At 46.7% G+C, this 20,813-nt stretch overlaps 1 protein-coding gene across 9 annotated transcripts in view; it reads left to right on the forward strand.

Moving 5' to 3' along the window:
* The first annotated feature begins 12,747 nt into the window (after positions 1 to 12,747).
* CUX2 (cut like homeobox 2) overlaps positions 12,748 to 20,813 on the forward strand; it is a 228,538-nt gene continuing 220,472 nt past the window's right edge. For 3 of the 9 annotated variants that reach the window (XM_038373854.2, XM_038373856.2, XM_038373857.2), the window contains exon 1: positions 12,750 to 13,125. In XM_038373854.2, coding sequence (XP_038229782.1) covers positions 13,063 to 13,125 — 63 coding nt within the window. In that variant the 5' untranslated portion in view covers positions 12,750 to 13,062. Of the gene's footprint in view, positions 13,126 to 13,431; positions 13,716 to 20,813 lie in introns of those variants that run through there. The other 6 variants (XM_038373859.2, XM_038373863.2, XM_043498133.1 and 3 more) reach the window with 4 other exon arrangements.

The following is a 20,813-nucleotide window of genomic DNA, read 5'->3' on the forward strand; positions in this document are numbered from 1 at the left end:
CTGCCTGGAAGGATGCCTAACATGTAAACTCCTAGCACCTGATACTCAATCCACTGACTCAGGAAGAAAATAAGCTTTTCCAATCTTTGGATCTGAGACCATGCATCCTGTTTGGTCCCTAAGGTTTTAGTCTGTTGCGTTCCGTTATATAATTATAATACAACGGAAAAGAGCTGAAACATTAAGAAATATTTTCTGTGTTGGAAAATTATGGAATCAGAAGGACTTTGCTGTAATAGAAAACACCTGATTTGAGGAGTACCTTTGACACAAGCCCTGCATGCCTGCAGAGCAAAGCATCCACCCAATAAAAGTTCATAGGACTCCAGTATCCCAGAAAACTGTCAATGCAGTACTGCAGAATTTTGCCCCTTTGCTGTAATGAATGCAACAGTCGCATGCTAGGTTTCAGAGTAGTAGCCGTATTAGTCTATCAGCAAAGAAGAACAAGGAGTGTGCTGTGCACCCATTGTGTTTCCCCATTATGTCCACCAGATGGTGCCTTTGTCCAATGTGCCATATTAGTTGTAATAATGCCTAGGAAGACAGGCACCTGTATTAAATTATCTGTGTAGTTCTTGAAGTTATGAATTTATGTGGAGTGGAAAAAACTTAACTTGCAGACATGAGTGGAGCCTGAAGATGTAAACTAAATCACCTGCTGTAATAGGTTTAGACATTAACAAGCAACTGTTTAAATCATTAATGAGAATGTGAAAAACAGATTTAAATCATTTAATAACCCTGGCAGGGCACTGGCTTGTATTTTCCTGGGATATCTGGTATCATTGAATCCCACGGAGTGTCTCAGATGGAGACCAACTTTGCCCTGCTCCTTCCAAAAAAAGGAATGATTGTTTTCCCCCGGTGAAATAGAAGCATTAAAAGTTGTCAGGACTGGGAGCAGATTGCTAGAGATGAGATCAGGATGGGGAAATTAAATGGGCTGCAGTTGAAATTGACTTATGCCAATGTTTACAACCACAGGTGTCTAAAAACAGTCCCTTAAGTACATAATTTAGCCTGCTAGATGAAGGGCCTGTGGGTGGGATTTTTTTTTTTCGAACCCAGTGGTATAGTACATTGGACACTGCCCTTGGCTCTGTAAATCCAGGCACTTTAATGTGAGAAACCCAGTTTTGGAAATATTAGTCACATGCTCTATAGCAGAGCAGGTCTCCAAAATGGCAGTGTGCCCCATTTAGATCTTCCCGCCTTCTATCAGAGTCTGAGTTCTTCCCATGAAGTCAGCACAGTGAGAAGGCTGGGAGAGAAGTTGGGCCCCCTGTCCTTTAAATACTTTGCAGTTTCCTCTAGCGTTGGCAGTGATGTGCTGGAGGCAGCTGGCTTGGGTGCCCCTGGGTAAAATTCTGCCCCCAAAGTGAATTGGAGTTTGGGGTGATTCACATCCCTGATTCTCTAGATTCAGCTAAATCAGCCCTGCCCGAGAAGATGTCAAACTCCTTCTGACCAGAAAAGCTGAGCCTATTCCACTGTAATTCAGGACAATGACAAGCTGGGCTCAGATTCTCAGCGGGAGCAAACTGAGTTTGGAGCAAACTACACCAGCTGAGAATTTGGCTCCAAATATTTTTGCCTTGGGCATGAGCAGATTGCACCCAATGACCAGTATTTCCAAAGGTTTCAGAGTAGCAGCCGTGCTAGTCTGTATTCGCAAAAAGAAAAGAAGTACTTGTGGCACCTTAGAGACTAACAAATTTATTTGAGCATAAGCTTTCGTGAGCTACAGCTCCAATGAAGTGAGCTGTAGCTCACGAAAGCTTATGCTCTAATAAATTTGTTAGTCTCTAAGGTGCCACAAGTACTCCTTTTCTTTTTTCAGTATTTCCAAAGAATCCCCCAGGAGGATTCTCTTTCCCTTCTCCCTGCCCCATGCAATTGACAAGGTTCTTGCTGTGCTACTCTGTGGGCTCTGGCCAAGCTCCAGGTCCAAAGCACATGATTCCGCTACACAGCCCCTCCCAGCTGTTTGTTTAGCTAGTGGTGCTGCCCCTTTCCTGGGCTCTGAGCAAGCAGGTGCTGTTTACCTGGGGAGGCAAATGACCAGATGCCCATGCCCCTTCATACCCTCACTTCTGCAGCACCTGCCCCAGGAATCTCCAGGGTTTAGTGCAGGCTCATGGAGCTGGAGCTGGCAGCCCTTGAGGAAGCACCGGCAGCATGACTCGGGCCCTTTCGCACTATGAACTTCTGGGTGATCATGCTGCTCGCTCAGTTTTATATTGCTGCAGGAGCGGAGCACTTTCTGTGTAACATGCATCACAAGGGAGCTCTGGCACATCTCCCTTCTTGGGCCCAAAACTCTGCTTGGGGTGGGGTTTGGGTGTTGGGGGGTTGGCAGAAGTTTGGGATTGGACAGTGTGAGCGTCACTTCTAGTGGAAATGCGTCCTCAGAGAGGAAGGATTTTGCGACGGTTCTTAACGCTGGTCAGACTGGATCCACCTGACCTTCTCCAGAAGGTTGTTCTATAGCAGGATCCCCTCGACGGAGCATGCTCTGCTCATCTCATCCTCTTGTCCTGCTCTCCTAGCCTGAGTTTCCCACAGTTGCTGATCACAGGCAATTGTTGCCGTGCAGAAAGTTCCTAAATTGCAGGCAATCTCCTGCTGCGTGGTTCATCGGGTTAGGGCACAATCTATTTTGAAATCCTAATTCACTGCCAGGCAAGTGCCTGTGATGTCTCAGCCAGAAGACTGAATTATTTAATGAAGTGGGCAGATGTGACTGGGCTAAAGCACAGTAACATTCTCTGCTCTTCCCCAGCCCCTCTCAAAGTGCTCTTCAGACACTAAACAATTTAGTCTCCCAGCACCCTTAGGAAACACCTTTGTTCTGATGGGGAAACTGAGGCACAGAGCAGGGATGTGACTTGCCCAAGGGCACGTAGCCAATCGGGGACAAAGCTGGGCTCAGAAGGCAGCTGATCTGACTCCCAACCCTGTGCTATGGCCTCTAGCCTGAGAAATGCACTTGGGGGCAACTGTCCACATACATACCAGCAGAATGTGAAGGAGAGAACTGGCACCATAGCAGTCCATGGTTTGAACGTACCAGTAAGAGGAAGGATCAGTGTTCATATGAAGGCTGCTCCATTATATAAAAGCTGTAGGGAGACCCGGGGGAGCACAGACTTAATGGGTGCCGAAGTCCGCTCTTGGTGTGAATGGGTGCTGCTGTGCAGATATCAGTGGGGTGTTGTCCACCTGCCCCCAGGACTGAATTTGGCCCTGTACTTTGTCGTGGTACTAGCACTGTGGCTTGATCCCTTGCTGGGCTGCCATTCAACCTTTGCCAGGATCTGTCAGTTTCACACCTTCCCCTTACGCAGATCATGGCCGGTTTGGGCGGGATGCCTGTGGTGCACATCCCACGGCTCTGGCTGGCTGACTTTGCCCCCCACTCATGACCACACCTTCACTTCAGCAGCACGTGACACTGTTCCAGATGCCCTGTACTGCTGCCCCCTGCGGAGTTCTACCTGAGGGGCATGCAGGCCTTTGTAAGCTGCAGGGAGAGGTCTGTCTCTGGCTTTTTAGGCACTTCCTATAAACTGCTCCCCTCCGTATCCTAGGAAGGGACTTTGATCATTCTCCAAAGGAAGAGTTATCGGGTGGATCGCCAGTACCAGGGAAGGGAGAATAAATTAATGCCATACATGGGAGCAGGGAACATTTGTTTAAATTGGGCAGAAAAGTCCCTTCCATATTTTAATAAAAAGCCTTTCAAAAGTGAAGGCAAAGGGTTGCCAGTTACAATGGGCCATTGTCAGTGACACAAAGAGGATCAGTCTGGAGACAGACTGATTTATTAACTTGCATGTTGCAGCGTTCTTTTGAGCAGGGTTAGAATCTGCTTTGTCTGAAACGAGTGTTTCTGTGCACTCTATTGTTTAGATTGCTACTTGTCGAGCAACCATTATCCACAGAGTCTAAAGCCGGGCTGGTAAGCATCACTAGGTGTGATCAGCTGATGGGGAAATTGAGGCACAGAGACAATGGACAACTTGCCCAGGGACTAGCAGCAATTTGCTGGTGGAGTTGGGAATGGAACTCAAGCCTCCTGTTTCCCAGTTCTACAGCCCTCTCCCAGGGCCCGTGCTGGTCCTCTAAACTAAGTATCATCAGCCCTACACCTTAAGGCAACTGCTGATTTACTGTGACTTGGCCAAACAAACATTCCTCTGCGCACATTGAGAAGGCCAGGTAGTTGGGCAGTTGTGATTAGCATGCGGCTTCAGTGTCTCTCATTCCAGGAATGAGCCTTGAGTGTTTGGGATACTGGGGAGATGGTTTATTTATACAGGACTGGTTGGTTCTTAAGTGGAACACGGAAGGATTTCCCACTGACTCATAGCCAATGGCAACGCTACCGACTGATCTCCTGGGGGGACTTTCTCCCCTCTCCACCCCCTGCCACAGACTGACCATGAATTCTAAATACCACATCCTGCAGGGCTCACTGGGGCTAAATGCAGCTCCCCCAGCAGTCAGTGGGAGCGCAGGGCACAATCCCAAAGGCATGCCAGCTTCAAGAGATGTCTTGCCTGGCCATAGGATTTGGCTCTGAAGCCTTGTCAATGGCCAGATTTGCCTCGGTTTGACTGAATTGACTCCAGACCGCCCCATGAACTAGTGTCCATTTGTGTGTCCATGAGGCCTAAGTTCCAGGAAAGCCAAGACCCAGTCCACTTGCTGGACTGTACATTGCTTCTTTTGACAAGCTCTTTGCCACTCATCAACGCGGTCTTCCTCTACCCATGTGTACTACTTTTTCCCTGGCACAAGTTGATCCAAAACCTCACCTAGGCTCTAAATCTACCAGCAGCCCATGCTGTGGAAGTCAGGCCCTGGGGCCCTCGGAGTACAGGGCATAGCCATTGCTCTGCTTGTTCAAGTGACACTCGGATCTCCTCCCTGAATTTTACAGGTGAGATGGGCACTCAGGATGGGGAGTGGCTCCTGGCACCTCTATCTCCGCACTCTGGCCTTGCCCTGCCTAGGCAATCAGTGCACATGTGGCTCTACTAAAATAGCCAGCTGGAAGGACTGGGTTTTCCTTCACTTTGTGGGGGGAACTGCTGATCTTTGTCAAGTGAAGACTTTTTGAGGAACAAAGAATTTTGCTGCATGCGACTCCAAGGGTTCCACATAACTAAGGGCCTGCACCATGTGGGGTGAGAGACCCCTCCCCCCCCTTGGGGTTGAAGGGAGAAATTGGCATATGCTGCAGCTCAGAAGAGGGACTATAGTTTACAAAAACCAAAAACCTCCTTTGTAAGGCTTCCGTGCTGTCTCCCCTTCCCGCAAGCCAGGATCAAACCTGCTCTGTTACCCATCAGATGACACTGTTTCTGACAGCCAGCACTGCAGATGCCACCAGGGATCTGAGAATCAAACTGGGCACTGGCTACATCTTCAGTCGCCACCGGGCTTTGCTGTTTTGTTTTTAACACTCTCTTGCTAATGACTAGAATCCCGCCTGCTCTCCCGTAGCTGAGCTGGCTCTGTGGGACTACAGGAAGCGCAGTTTGTTGGTCAGTCAAGTAAATGTAGGACTCAAAGGCACATGGAGAACGCACTGAGTTAGGACATGTCACTTCTCTAATCATAACTGCACTCAAGGCCTGATCTACACTGGGAAACTCACTTCAGCCCCAATCCCACACTTGGATCTGCATAGGCAAAGCCCTGAATCTGTATCCAGACCCAGTGTGGCCAGGGTTCTGTCCACACAGGCCCTGGGGTCTGTCTGTGTGGATCTGATTACAGAATTAGGGCCTGTGTTCTGAAATCCTTGTTATGCAGGAAAAATAGGGGCTGTGGGTAGGAGACACTTTGTAATGCCTGTTTGAACATCAGTGTTTTGCTAATCTTCCACCAACCCTTGGGCAGAAGTTTATGCCCTGTCTAGTGCTACCATTTTACTAGGAACTATTTTAGGCTAAGTTAACAAAACACTAATTCCAGCAAATAGTTAATTTTCTGGGGCTTTTAAGGTTTATACAAGCAATGGGGGTGGGGGAGGAAATGTATTCCCCTGGCCTTTCAATGATGGCACCAAGAAAATCTTTACTGAGTCTGGAATCGCCTAGTGCCCCTAACCAAGACCCAGGGGGCTAGCACTGGACACGGATGTAGTAAGAGTCCCTGCGGGGGAGCACTGACATTCTAAAGGCAGAGACTGGGAAATTATTCTCTTCATTTTGCTGATGGGGGACCCAAGGCACAGAGCAGGACAGTGACTTGTCCAAGGTCACCCAGGGAGCTGAAGGATCTGTGGGACTCTGACCCAGGCCTGTGGGATTGGGGCTAGCTGATGTTTCCACATTGCCACTGTGGGGAAGGGGAGGGGGGATGGAGAACTACTTCCAAGGAGCACTGTGGAGATTAGGAACCACAGGAAGTACCGCCCAAAGGGTCCAGAGTGACCACATGCTGTGGCCTTCTGATTGGCCCATGCTCACTATTTAAGCTTGGAGAGTGGCCCAGGAAGTTTTCTGGGCACCCGTGCAGAATTCTGGCTTGTGGTGACTCCAGACGTTGTTCTGATCTCCAGTCTCTGATCCCAGCCTTAGCATGACCTGATTCTGGCCTCCTGACTCTAGCCTGGTCACTTTCTCCGGTCTCTCACCCCAACTGACGCTTGCATGTTGATCTTGGCTCGCTGACTACTGCCTCGTAGCCATCCTAGACTTGTGGCCACCTGCCCAGCTTTGACTGCTAGGCCAGACCGCCTGTGTCCTGCCCCCTTTCAGTGGGGGTGCTAGATCTGGCAGTGGAATCCAGAAGCATGTGCCTAAGCAAGGCATCCTCTCTACCTCATCAGAGAGGGAATCTATGGCTGGGGGAAATGCAGGACCGTATGATGGTGGAAAGCCATATTTAGGAGCATAGACATTGCCAGACTGGACCAGACCCAAAACCCATCTAGGCCAGTGTCCTGTCTCTGTTAGTGGCCAGCTCCAGATGTGTCTGAGGAAGGTGTCAAACACTGCAGTAGGCAGATGAAGGACTCCTCCTAACCCCTAATAGTAAGTGATGGGCTTATATGGTATCAAAGAGGGCAGGGGACAAGGGGTTGGACGTGGCCTTGGTCTGCCATGGCTGTGATAGCCCTGGCCTAACCAAAACCATAAACATGAAAGAATAGGCATGCTGGGTCAGACCAATGGTCCGTCTCGCCCAGTGTTGTCTCCGGCAGTGGCCAGTGGCAGATGCTTCAAAGGGAATGAACAGTACAGGGTAATTTCAAGTGATCCATCCCCTGTTGTCCAGTCCTAGTGTCTGGCAGATGGAGATCAAGGGATACCTGGAGCATGGGGTTGTGTCCCTGACCATCTTGGCTAATGGTCATTAGTGGATCTATCTTTCATGAATGTATCTAATTCTTTTTTTTGTTTGTTTGTTTTTTTGTTTAAACCCAGTTATGTATATTTTTGGCTTCCACAACATCCCTTGGCAAGGAGTTCCACAGGTTGACTGTGCTATGTGAAGAAATACTTCCTCCCCTTTTTTTTTTTTTTTTTTTTAAACCTCCTGTCTGTCTATTTCATTGAGTGACCCCTGGTTCTTGTGTTATGTGCAGGGGTAAATAACACTTTTTTTTTTTTTCCCCTCAACACCATTCATGAGTTGATAGACCTCTATCATGTGTGTCTCCCCCCCCCTTTAGTTGTCTCTTTTCTAAAATGAACATTCCCAGTCCCTCCAATTTTTCCTTGAATGGAAGATGTTCCATATCTCTATTTTATTGCCAGTGTCTGCAGCTTTTTCAATTCTAATGTATCTTTTTTGAGATGAGGCAACCAGAACTGCACACCGTATTCAAGATGTGGGCATTCCATGGATTTATATAGTAGCATTGTATTTTCTGTCTTGTCCATCCCTTTCCTAATGGTTCTTAACTCTGGTCACTTTTTTTGACTGACTGCCACTGCACATTGAGTGGATGTTTTCAGAGAACTATCCAGAATGATGCCAAGATCTTTCTTGAGTGGTAACAGCTAAGTTAGACCCTGTCATTTTGTATATGTAACTGGGATTGTTTTCCAATGTGCATCACTTTGCACTTAACAATATTGAATTTCGTCTGCCATTTTGTCACCCAGTTTTGTGAGGACCCTTTGCAACGCCTCAGTCAGCTTTGGTCTTCACTGTCTTGAGTAATTTTGTATTGTTGGCAAATTTGGCCACCTGACTGTTCACCCCTTTTTCCAGCTCACTTATGAGTATGTTGAACTGCACAGGTCCCAGTACAGATCCTTGGGGACCCCCATTATTGACCCCTCCCCATTGTGAAAATGGACCGGAGGCAACTGAAATCTACATTGGGTTCTCCTCTAGCTGCCATCCTCAATGTTTGTGGTGCCTGGCTGCTGAGGCCATAAGCTAGGATGTAAAAGAGGGCAGGAGCCAGCGCCAGCCCTGTGGGGGCAAGGGACCAGAAGGTGACTGGGCAAAAAAAACCAAGTTGTCCCTGGGGGGAGATGTCTCTTTTTTTTTTTTTTTTTTTCTTCAAAAAAGACTGAAAGGAAAAACAAACCAACCTAATTGTACTAGCTTGCATGTAGGGCCCGATTCTGTAGGCCTTACTCCTACAAAACTGCTATTACCTCCAGTTACCATCCACTCACCTCTGCTTGCTAGGATGGGAGGGAAGCAAAGCTGTTGCCAGTGCTGTGTGCTATTTGAAAGCCATGGTGGTGAGTGTGATAGAAACACGCAGTGCCATATCTTCAGCTGGTGTAAATCCAAGTAGGTGCTTGGGCTGCAGTAGAGGGAGGTTGATTTACAGCCGCTGAGGATCTGGCCCCCTAAGGCCTTTGGTTATACTGGTGGACTGAGTCATTGGGAGGTAAAAGGAGAGAAGTGGCCCCTAAGTGGAGAGATCTAAGCTGTGCTGACTTGCATCTGTCTGATATTCCTAGGGCAAGGATTCACCTGCAATGGAAGCACCATAGCATCTAGCTTGACCTCATTAACATGACTGCAGGGGGTGAATGGAACCAAATCTTTTACACTTAAAATGACACAACCCTAAATCAGGGTGATGGTACAGATACTCTCTGGCTCACCCCCTCCTCCCCCGGTTTATTTCCAGACTCTCCTAAAGCTCTGGGGTGCAACTTCCATCATTTTAACTACAAGTTTTCAGGGCTAAGTGGGACACAAACAGGATCTAGAATTAGTTTGGGTGGAGATTCACCTATTACTTGCATATGACACACTTTGATTTAGGTCCAAGTTAGCTTCCTTAAGCACCTCACTGTGTGATCAGGGCTTGGGGGTTTGTTTCTGCCCCCACCATTAAGTCAATGGCAAATCTCCCATATGGTTTTGCCAACTTGCATGACTTTATCATGAGTCTTGTGATATTTGGTCACCCATGTGTCTTGTGTAAGTGGTGTAACAGGAAAGAGGAAAAACGTGAGGGTAAAACCACAAAAATTGATCAGGGGCCTGGGGGGGGGGGGGGAAGTAGAGGGTTGAAAACTACATTTAACTCCTTTTTAAAAAAAATGGACTCTGTTTCAAGTTGTCCTTTTTTAATTTAAACCATCACTTTTCAATGGAAATGTAATGGAAAATCCTGCTTTTCACACCAAGCAGAACCCCTTGAAATGCAAATGAAAACAACTCTGGCCTGACAGTAATTCCTGCACCGCTGCTGGGGCGACCTGGTGGAATAAAACTATCCTTGTAAATCCTATAGCAGCCTAGAACTCCCCTTTCTTGCCAGAGCCAAATGGAACATGAAACTCCAAAAGCTGGGAGTTCCGCTCTAGAGCGAGCAGCTCAGTGGGTTCTAAGTTGGGAAGGTGAATTCTCCACTCTTGGGTGTTTGGCATTTAGATACTTCAGTGACTCTTTGTGTAGTTCAAGGTGCATAGTGTGTTCTACTGCTTAGAGGCCACACGCTGAAGTACTAACTCATGCAAAGCTTCCTATATACATCTTCCCTGTTTAGGGAAGAAAAAAAAAAGTCACTTTACAAGCTCACCAGGGTGGGGAAGGCAGAGCCTAGTGGGAGATACCACAGCAGAACTTGCAATTAGGGATGGCATACCATCGGATGGGAGGGGTGGATGAAGGATCCCAGAACAAAACAAGGCTGCAGCTATTATTTCCTTGTGATGTTTATTTTCAGCTTCTACTTCTTGCTCCAAATCATATACATAATTGTCACAGCCTCATCTTTAGATAGCAGCTGTCTGAGGCATACCTGCATGTCATCATATGGAAAATACACTTCCATTCTGGTCTTGTGACTTCATAATGAATTCAGCTGGAGGCTTAGGAGTTGTCTATCATGTAGCCAGGCTTCTGGTGGCCTGTCTGGGGCTGCAGTGTGTTCCTGGGTGACATTTTCTTTTGTTTCGGCTTTGATGCAGGGGAATTCGCATATCATTATCTGTTTGTGGTTAAGGACCTGCCATTATCTCTCAGAACATCTTTGTGCAAGCCTATGAATTTCTACAGGCATGTTTACTTAAGCCTACATACGTTTTCTGGATAAAGCTACACTCTATCCTTAGTATTCCTCCCTGTCTTGTACATGCCTCATTTTTGCCCCAAATTTTCTTTGTAACTTAGAAATAAATCATTTGACCTGATTTTTTTTTAATATACATTGTTACCTGTGTGTGTGGACACTTAGGATCTGTATCTATTTTTAAGAGAACTGTGTCTCAGGCAGAAACTAGTGCCCTTAAAAACTGTTCACTTAATGTCAAAGGAAAAATATTCTAATATAACAATTTAGCACTTTGTTTGCATGTGTAAAGAATCTTCCTGACACAACCAACATCAATATCTTTTCAGTATAAAGATGGGTGTTTTCCTAGAACTTTAATTTATTACTTTACACATAGCGAAACAGAAATGTGTAATGTTCAAAGAATCTTCACATGCAATACTGTTCAGCACAACAAGCTGCAGTACAATTATATTTGTACTAAAATATATGGAGCAGATATCTGAAAATCCTCAAAAAAAAATCGGTATGAATCTGCTTTAGTTGCAATCCCACTTTCTGGCATTAAAGTTGTTTGAATTCTTTGGAGAATAGATGCATTAAGGTGTTTTAAAAATATCAGTCTTAAAACAATCTGAATTATTGGATTATTCTTGGTGCTGTGCTGTGAGCATGTTTGCTGTGGCAATCCCTATTAGGGTCAAAGGTGCAGAACATGTCAGTTTGAAAATCTGAAAAAGTTTATTGGCTGTCTGAAAAAGCTTTGTCTGGAAGTGGTCTTCTCTTTAGCAGCTAACAGAAAGCAAGTCACCTTTTTACATTGATTTGTTTAAAAATGAATTAAATTACCCTGCAAGATCATATACACGTATCAGATTTTACAACTGTCTCTTAAAGGGCTATAAAAAAGTGACAGTTACTTCAAGTGCTTAGAGGAGGGAGTTGTAAGCAGACAAATTATAATGCCACATCTAGGAAACCTTCATGTATTAATTTTGTCCAGCGGAAATGGAAATGTACCTGCGAACTTGGCTGGAGCTAAGATTTTTTTTTTTTTAATAAAAAGCACCAACACATCATAGTCTTTATTAGAAAAACTTGTGCCATTTCAATTTATTTACTAAGTTTAAAATCGTTACTGTCTGCAAATTCTAGGGAACAGGGCATTGAGAAGACTGGCTGGCTGTGTCTTGATAAATGACATTTTAGCCCTGCCCCTAGAAAAAAGCCTGTAACAGTAGTAGGGGAAATTTTGTATTGTGATTTAAGAGACACATCTACAGCCTGAATGATTCAGAACTAAGCCTTCAGGTAATTCAGTATCGAAGGGATGATCAACTAATGAGTGGCGTGATATTAACAAACTTTTAAAATAGCTTCCAAGTAGGTGCTATCCTAGACCTCCTTCCATCGGCCATGAAGCGGAGGGAGGAGGGCATAGAAAACAGCAGACAGTTGTTAGCTTTATAACTCTTATGAACTTCATCCTTTCCGTAAGCATGGCCGGGATCTAGCGTCCCTATACAAGAATGATGCAACTCCAGCTGGCTGATCATAAAATATAATTCTCCATCCACTCTACTTTTTGGCTGGGCATGAGGCATCTTCCTCGAACCCAGCAAAATTGATGCAGCTCTAAAGCTCTCTTCCCCTGGGGGGCACAGACTCGGCGGCTGCCTGAAGGAGAGAGATGGATTCTTGGCAACAGGCTGGCCCAGTGCCCGACGAGCCGCAGCAGCGAAACTGCTCGTCTTCCCCCGCAAAAGGCAAAGCAGGGGGCGAGCGGCCGCCACCTCTAGCCGGGGGTTATATCCCTGCAGCTCAAGCCTGAGCCGCTCTGTGCAAGCACCCCGCTGCTGCACAGAAAGAGGGGGGGGAGGATGCAAGCGCCGGGGTGCATGAGACGCCCCCCCCCCCCGGGCAGTACAGCCCGCCACGCACAACGCGGGGGGGGGGGGGAGGCAGAACCACCCCCAGCCGCGTGTCCCCTGTTCTCCGCGCCTCCAGCAAGCCGCTGCCCGGGGACGGGGCTCGCGGGGAGGGCAGGGGCGGCGGGAGCCGGGACCGCACCGGGCCGGGCCCCCCCCCGATGCCCCCGGGAGTCACAGCGACAGCGGAACCCTTGTAACTTTGTGAGGCGGGGCGCCGGCCCCCCCCCCACGAATAAATTACGCCCCCCCCCCGCGCTTCCTTCCCTGGCCTCCAGCATCGATCCGCACGTGACGTCAGTATCGATAAGGGGGGGGGGGCCAGAAGCCAAAGTCAAGTGCAGCGCCTCGCGCCCGGACTGGGGGGGGGAAGGGGGCGGGCAGCGCTCGCTGCCGGGGAAACCTCCCCGCCCGCCCGCCGGCCCCCCCCCGTCCCCGTCCCCGCCGCGCTCCGCTCGGCTCCTCGCTCCCGTCTCTTGTTCGCGGGCGGCGGCGGCGGCGGCGGGAGCGGGAAGGGGGCGACCGCCGGGCAGCCCCGGCGCCTGGAGCATCCGGCCGGGGGGGCGGCGAGTCCAGTCCGGCCGCGGCGGGCGCGCCCAGCGCACAAACTCTCCCCGCCGCTCGCCGGGCTCCCCCAAGATGGCCGCCGATGTGGGATCGATGTTTCAATATTGGAAGCAATTGGACCTGCGCCGGCTGCAGGTGAGGGGCCGGCGCGCCGGGCCGCGCGGCGCCGGGGAGACGCGGGGCGCGGCCCGGGCGAGCCCCCGGCCCCCCGCCTCCCTCCCCGGCCCGGGCTTCTCGGGGCGCAGCATCGATCGGTATCGGGAACTGCCCCCCCCCCGCCCCGCCCCGCCGCGGCTCTTTGTTCGGGGCGCTCCTGGAGCCGCGGCGCCGCCCCCGGGCCACTTGCCGCCCGCCTCGCAACTTCTCCGGGCGGCCCGGCGCGGACTGTTCCCCCGGCTGCGGGGGGGGGATCCCGGGCGCGGGGTGCGGAAAGGGGGCACCCGCCCTCCCGGACGTGCTGCCCCGCTCGCTCCCCAGCCCCGCGGTCCCCGGCTTCGCCTCCCCGCGCGGGGCTGGAAGTCCCCCCCCCCCCCGCTGCGTTAGGACTCGACTTGCCCGGGAGCCGAGCGCCTTGCCAGGCAGGTGAAGTCAGCAAATGCAGATGCCCAACTTTTCCGTGGGGGGCGATTGCCGGGGAGAGGGACGAGCTCGGCTTGCCTGTCCAGGGCCCCTGGAGCGGGTGTGTGCAGCGTGTGATCGGTGCTGTTTTCAGGGGTGCGTTGTAGGTATGAACTTCATATTTATACAGGGCTTAGGAAGCAGCTGTTTCGTCTCTGCTGCTGCACTGAATCCTCCATAAACGTTTAAATCCTTGAAGTAGCAATCGCAGCAGGCAGAAGTTGAGGGGCACCGATGCAGATAACTGACCTATTATAGTATCTTGACTTGTTTGCCATGACATTAGCTTCAGATAAAAAATAATCAGGCTGAAGATAAAAGGGCTGCTTTTTGCCTAGATGCAAATCTTGTTAAGTTTCTTACATTCAGGCAAGTGGTACCATCCCTGAGCCCCAACAACTGGCATGCTCATCAAATGAATTCAAAAGCAAGGCAAGGTGCTTTTAAAACATAAGCTGCAAGTGACTTGCATTTTTCAGAGGTTTACTGACCATGAGCATGTAGCAAAGAAACAAACCAAACTGTCTGTCACCTGTATTTTCTGCCTTTTAAAACGCTGCAGCGACCAAAAAAAAAAAAAAGTGGCTTAAAAATAAAAGGCTGGTTCCCCCTCCCCTGTTGTAGGTTGGCTGTATTGTATTTGGTGTTAGGCAATTGTAATTGTATTCCCTGCTAATGTTTGTGAATCAGACCTGGGCACTCTAAGGGCATAGACTCTTTATTTATGATTGATGTTCTGTAACATAAGGAATGACAAGAGCATGGCAAACAGATATGGGAGAAAGCAGAAGGAGAATCAAATCTGCTCAGGGCTGGCTGAAGCCCTTCTGTGGTCCTATTGTTATTCAGGTCTTGAGAATTTAGCGTGCAAATTTACAGCAGGGGTATTTGGGTTCATTCATCCCTGAATGTCAGTTAACAAAATTTTCATTAGCCAACTAATATTCAATCTTCTAACCTTACTCAAGGTGCATATAGATCTGATTGTCAGTGTTTTAGACTCGTGATGGATACTCCTATCTTGCATTAGGAAAGAGATCCTTTGTGGTTCTGTTTAGATCATAGAATACTGTATATAGCTGTAGTGCTACTGGTCTGTAAAATTAACGATAAGCCCTTTAACATTTACAAGAGGACAGTTGACCTGAAAAAAAAGATGTTTACATTTTGTCATTTATACAGCTTTCTGTATGTGGCACATAATGAGATGAGGTATAAACTGGAACTCCTACAAAAGAAGAGATGCTCATTTACATGGATATTAAATAGGTTTATCCCTGTAGGATATTACAGACTTTAAAATGAGGCATGTTTCATAGAGGAGTAAACAAATTTAAATACGATTTATGGCACTTCAATAATATTTCAGCAGTTCCAGCATTTAATACATTTTGGCTTTTAAGCAGATTACTTAGTACATCTGTGATACCCAACCCTCAAAGTAAGACAGGTACTACAGCCAGCCAGCTTTCCATGACTGTTCATTTATGGCCTTTTGGTTTGCAGGGTATTGGCATCCTAAACACATGGGATACAAAGGATTCCTTAAAAAGAAAAGGAGTACTTGTGGCACCTTAGAGACTAACAAATTTATTTGAGCATAAGCTTTCGTGAGCTACAGCTCACTTCATCGGATGCATCGTAATGCATCCGATGAAGTGAGCTGTAGCTCACGAAAGCTTATGCTCAAATAAATGTGTTAGTCTCTAAAGTGCCACAAGTACTCCTTTTCTTTTTGCGAATACAGACTAACACGGCTGATACTCTGAAAGGATTCCTTAATACATTCTGGTGATGACTTTTGCTCCAAGTTGTATTTACAACTAGTTTTTGGTCTGAAAGAAAAAAGAAATTTTTTTGAGCTGGGGCGGGGGCAGATTTTGGAAGATCTAGTTTGACTCTTCAGCTTAATTGTGCTCCCTTGGAAAGAGGTATATAGCTTTAATTCTCAGATGTTCTGGATGAATGGGTATCTGGGTCTGGGTGCTGAACTGTAGAGAGTTCTTTCTGTCTTCGGTCCAGGCAGCACTTCTGGGATTCCTCCCCCCCGCCCCCCGATGGTGGTGGGAAAGGTGACCTTGTGCCAGGTTGGCCTAATGCCTTCTATTAAAAAAAAAATTGAAATAATCCATTTATTATTCCCCCAAATGCATTTTTTAAAAATTTGTATGCACAGGCCTCTTTGCCTGGAACACCCATGCAATGGCAAAGTTTGGACAACCTTGACAAATGGTGGGCATATGTAAAACGCAGAAAATGGGGTACTCTATAGCACTTTGATCAAAATGGCATTGAGCCTTTTTACAGCAAGTAGGCTCGGAAATGAGAAAAGATAAAATTCTATCAAAGATAATGCCAGGCATATTTCATTTGGTTATGAGATTGTTTTATAGTGTACATTACTAATGCTGTATTTTTTTTACAGCTTTCTTGTGTATAATAGTCATAACAGGTTTCATACATTTATGATTTTTCTTGTTTTAATTTGCTCTGTTTTATTATGTTCGGTATAGCAGTATATGGATTATATGCTGTCTGCATCCTAGAATCAGCCCATTCTACATTTGAAAAGGCAGAAGTAGAAAGCATTGTGGACTACTGATTTTGGATATCAAAGACTGCTCCATACTGGGCGATAAATACCTACTATTGCCCTGGTTACACTGTGTGAGCTCATCAAATCAAATATTGTGCATTTTGTTTCAGTAAGGCAGGCATTTTTGCGTGTCTGTGCGAACCAGTGCTTGAGGGAGTCGACATTGTCGAATGTTCCGCAGAAACTTAAGTGGTAAGATAATGTGAGGCATTTAGTTAGTTCAGACTGTTTTGCCATTCACTGAGTGCCAAGAATGCGTTGTGCTTGATGGAATGTTTTCACTGTTCAAAGTTTAGAAAAAATGTGGATGTGATTAAAATATTATAACCTTATGATATTCTGAAGTGCATAAATTTTACATATCCGCTACAGAGGGAGTTTAGACATCCATTAAATTATATGACAGCTTGACTTATCTAAATGTGCTATCATTTAACAATGTGTCAAAATTCTTCTTTATATAGATGACAGTGGTAAATAAGCTATCAGTCCTGTAGGCTGAAGCTTAACTTTTGAAACTTGGCCGAATAAACTTCACTGCAGTACTGTGGAGCAGTCGTAGGTGGAATAACTTTGTTATTACCTCAGTGGGTATGCCCAGGGTCTTGCAAGAGCCACCTCCAGAGCGCTTCATGGGAGGACTTAACCTCGCCAAATGCTCTGGGCTCTGCATATCATTACGACATTTCAAATTTACAGTAAGTCTGAGAAGTTATTGGATCATCCAACTTACTACTTCATGATCAGCTTCTTAAAAGGTACGGCATAACTGATTGCTTTGCCAATAGCCCTAAGCCATAGCATGCATCAATTCCTGCTGTATAGATTCACAGGTACATGCATATTAAAAGCAATAGAGAGGCAGGGCCACGTTCATCCCAGCTATGTCTCTCTTGACTTCAGTGGAGTTAAACCAGGGATGGATTTATCCCTAACTCCATTGACCTCCGTAGATGCTGTCCGGATGATGGAGCTCAACACTAGCTGTTTCTATTTGCAGTTGTTTTTGTGGTTAAACTAGGGACCATATCTGATTCTTTAAGGATTTGTTTGGGGAAGCTGTTGGCCCAAACCATGCTGGTGGTTTATATAGTCATGCTGTTATTATATGAATATCCTCTTAGGTATGATAAAAAGAATAGAGGTGTGGAGGACTTGCTTCCCCTTAAAAGATTCAAAATAAAATTCCATTGCAGCAGCATAAACATGTCTCCTTTGATGTATGGGTTTGTAGCACGGTCGTCGTCTTGTATTTAGGATCTTGATCAAACTATCACTTGGAAGCGGGAAAAAAAAAAAGTGTCCAGGTTTTTTCATGCCCTTAGACAAGGTAGAAGGCATCGGTTCAACAGCCCTGAAAATTCAGGTTCTTGAGTTCTCTATGGAAGAGATACAACACAGGCAGCAACAGCTTCGCCATGCTGCCCTGCCCATGTGTCTTAACCCTGTTATCAATGGACCAGCTGTTGGGGAAAGAAAGGTGTTGGGTCTTCATGGGCCCAGTCAGTCTGTGATTTTTTTTTTTTTTTTTTCTTGCAATGCTACCTGTGGAATGGTGGGTTTGGGAAATGTGGCACTCATCCACTGGGAACTGAACTGAGATCTGCCAACCGGTTTTTATGTTGAGAGTACAGTTCAGGTTAAACTTCCCATCCACTCAAAGCAGTCTCTGAGGCACTCAGCTTTGTGGTGGACAAATGTATTAGGAAACAGAAGGAGAGTATTGTCAGAGGACTGTTAACACCTCTACCTTTGTCTTTCAGTTGCCGTTATTCGTTTCGCTTATTTTCCAGAGTTTCTGATCTCTAGGCTAATGAAGGTCTGGTTGTGGGTGACATGTGAGGTTGAATCCTCAGCAGGTGTAAATTCATAGAGCTCCACTGATGTTAATGGAGCTGTGCTGACTTAACACCAACCAGCTGAGGATCTGGCCCACAGTGTTCATGAGCTCAGCCTTGGCACTCCTTTGTTCGTTTTGAGATGGGCTTTAGAATCTAATGTATATTGTTTAAGATGCATTGAAGCTTCAGTAACTCAAAAAAAAGCTTCATGTTTTTTTAAACAAGGGGATTGCAGGTAGTTAGTTTCTAATGTGACCACAGCTAACACCCTTATCAGGAGGCTTGGCAGAATTAGATTTTAATGTTTTCTAACAATTTCGACAGGTAATATCAAAGTTTATTTGTAAGCATTTTTTTCTGTTATCGATTTAAATGTTCACAGTTGTGGGAAATTATGGGGGAGTCAGGCCATAATTATTTAGTGACAGTGGATGTTGAGATTCAAAAAGTTAAAGCTTTATAACCATTAAAACACAAGCTGTCAACATCACATATCAAAATCTGAGTCTTAGATCAAACTCCGGCAAGTTCTCAAGCAGCATGTTTCTTACTTAGCCTGTCTGTGCATTTTGATTAACATCTGCGGAAATATTTTTTTCACCAGTTTGCATGTGTGCGGTGAAATCAACATTTATTGACATTTACTGATAAAAAATAATCCTTCCAAGCCTACTGATTGGTTACCTCAGTGAGGCCAATGATTCAATGGGTTCCGGAGTTTGAATTATCATCATATCCCTGGAGGTGATTCTTCTGGGTCAGGATAGATGGTATAAGGGAAGCTGGCACTACTGCTACCCATGCTTCCAGTGTCCAGACCCATTGAAGTCAGACAGAAAAGGATTGTGAGTCTCCAGAATTGTCAAGCCAGCATCATTCACTCATCCTTTTGGGGTGAAGGGGAGGCAGGGTCTCCTGTTGGAAAATTGAAAACAATCCAGTTAGCTTGTAAAGTTGCTACATTTCTCCCCCTCTCCCCACAGAAGAGTCATTTGCAAACTGCATTTCTGTTTCTGCACGTGCCCAATAACTGCTTCCATCACCTATTTCCATTAAGGTTTCAACATAGCCTGCATGGGACCTGGCGCTATGCAGGGTGAGTCTCTGTGCATTATGACCCAACTTTACTTACCTGCTCCTCTGGAGCTGGGCCGGTCTGGCTGCCATTTACACAATAAACTACAACTGCTCCACATGATCTCTGATGGTGTCTTGGGTTAATGATCTGCAAAGCGCAGGATTTCCTAGTGTGCCACCACCCGGGGGCCGCCCCTTGGGAGACTGTCATGGTGTGTGGTGCCAACAGCACCACTGGGATGGTTACATCTCCTTTGGATCTGCTATGGCTCCAAACTATGCTCTCATTGATCTGATAGACCATAATGGCTCCCAAAGCTGATAGACCATAATACCACTGAGAAATCTGGGTTAAAGATAGCATAAGGATAATTAAGGGAGCAGTTAACGTTAATGGGCTAGGTTCATCCTGGGTGTAGTTCCATGGCTTTGCTGGAATAACACCAGGATGAATTTGAACCACGGTTTTCTCTAAATAAACCATTACTTGAATGTAACAAGCTGGCTTCAAACCACAGAAGCTGGGACGTTCAGCTAAGGCTGGGCATCCATCCTTAATTTGCCTCCTTATGTCTAGCTGTTGCCAGGACATGTAATATAATGCTTATTCTGATCTGGGACCCTTGTGATACCAAGGTGCAATGGTACTGGGTATGTCCAGCAGGCCCTGCCTGGTCTGGTATTGGATATGACTGGTGAATGCTCTCCCACACTTGGAGCCTGGGTTTGGTGACCTCCAGGACATGGTGTCAGGCCACCTTTGTAGCTGGGTATTTACACATTATTGCTGCTGTAGCAGGGGAGCCCAGGGCACTGGGTGGTTTCATGGTGGGCTCTTCTACTCGGCTTGCATATTGAAGGCAATGTGCATCTATTCTATATGATTTTCAATGCTGTACAGTACCGAGAGGCCAGCAGTGAGTGCCAGGTAGGTGTGTGTGTGTGTGTGTGTGTGTGTGTGTGTGTGTGTGTGTGTGTGTTTAAAAGGGGAAGGGGAAATAAAATGTGTCAAAATATTTTACAGTTTCCAAAAAAAAATGGATCCTTTATAACATTGAAAAAGTTCATTTCCCCAGCTGTGTTCAAGGAACAGAGTGTGACTTCATTGGATCCTGTCACGTAAGAGGGTAGATTATGAAGCAATATGGAGAGTAATGAATTTTAGTAGCCTTCTCTTGCTGACTTGAAGTCATTAAACTATTAAAGTACAGTTTATTTTTTAGGTGGAATGCATGGTAGGCTGATGGCTGTCATTTGTATTACCCCAGTCAGGGATCAAGTCTCCATTGTGCTAGGCACTACATACACACACACCCCGGTGGTCCCTGCTCCAGAGAGCTTGCAGGCTAAGGGTAAGATCAGAGACAGGAGCTAGATACAACACTCAGGTCAGGGCAGTACGGGGTAACAGGGAGGCAGTTCTGTTTGGTTTAAAGCACGTTGGTCTTCCTCGACTGTACTCTAGCTCATCTTCTAGGTCTTGATTGTGCAAACACTTACACCCGCAAGGAACTTCCCACTTGGGAGCAGCCAAGTTGAGATCCATGGGTTACTCATCTGAGTAAAGCTACTCACCTGTATCAGTGTTTGCAGGATCCAGAGCTGATTCTGTAGGTAACGTGTGGCATGCTTGCTGGTGGCTCCAGCATCTCCTCTGGCATCTGAGCAGACAGAACGTGCAATTGAAGCTG

Source organism: Dermochelys coriacea, chromosome 15 (genome assembly GCF_009764565.3).
Source record: "Dermochelys coriacea isolate rDerCor1 chromosome 15, rDerCor1.pri.v4, whole genome shotgun sequence".
In the NCBI taxonomy this organism is placed as follows: Eukaryota; Metazoa; Chordata; order Testudines; family Dermochelyidae; genus Dermochelys; species Dermochelys coriacea.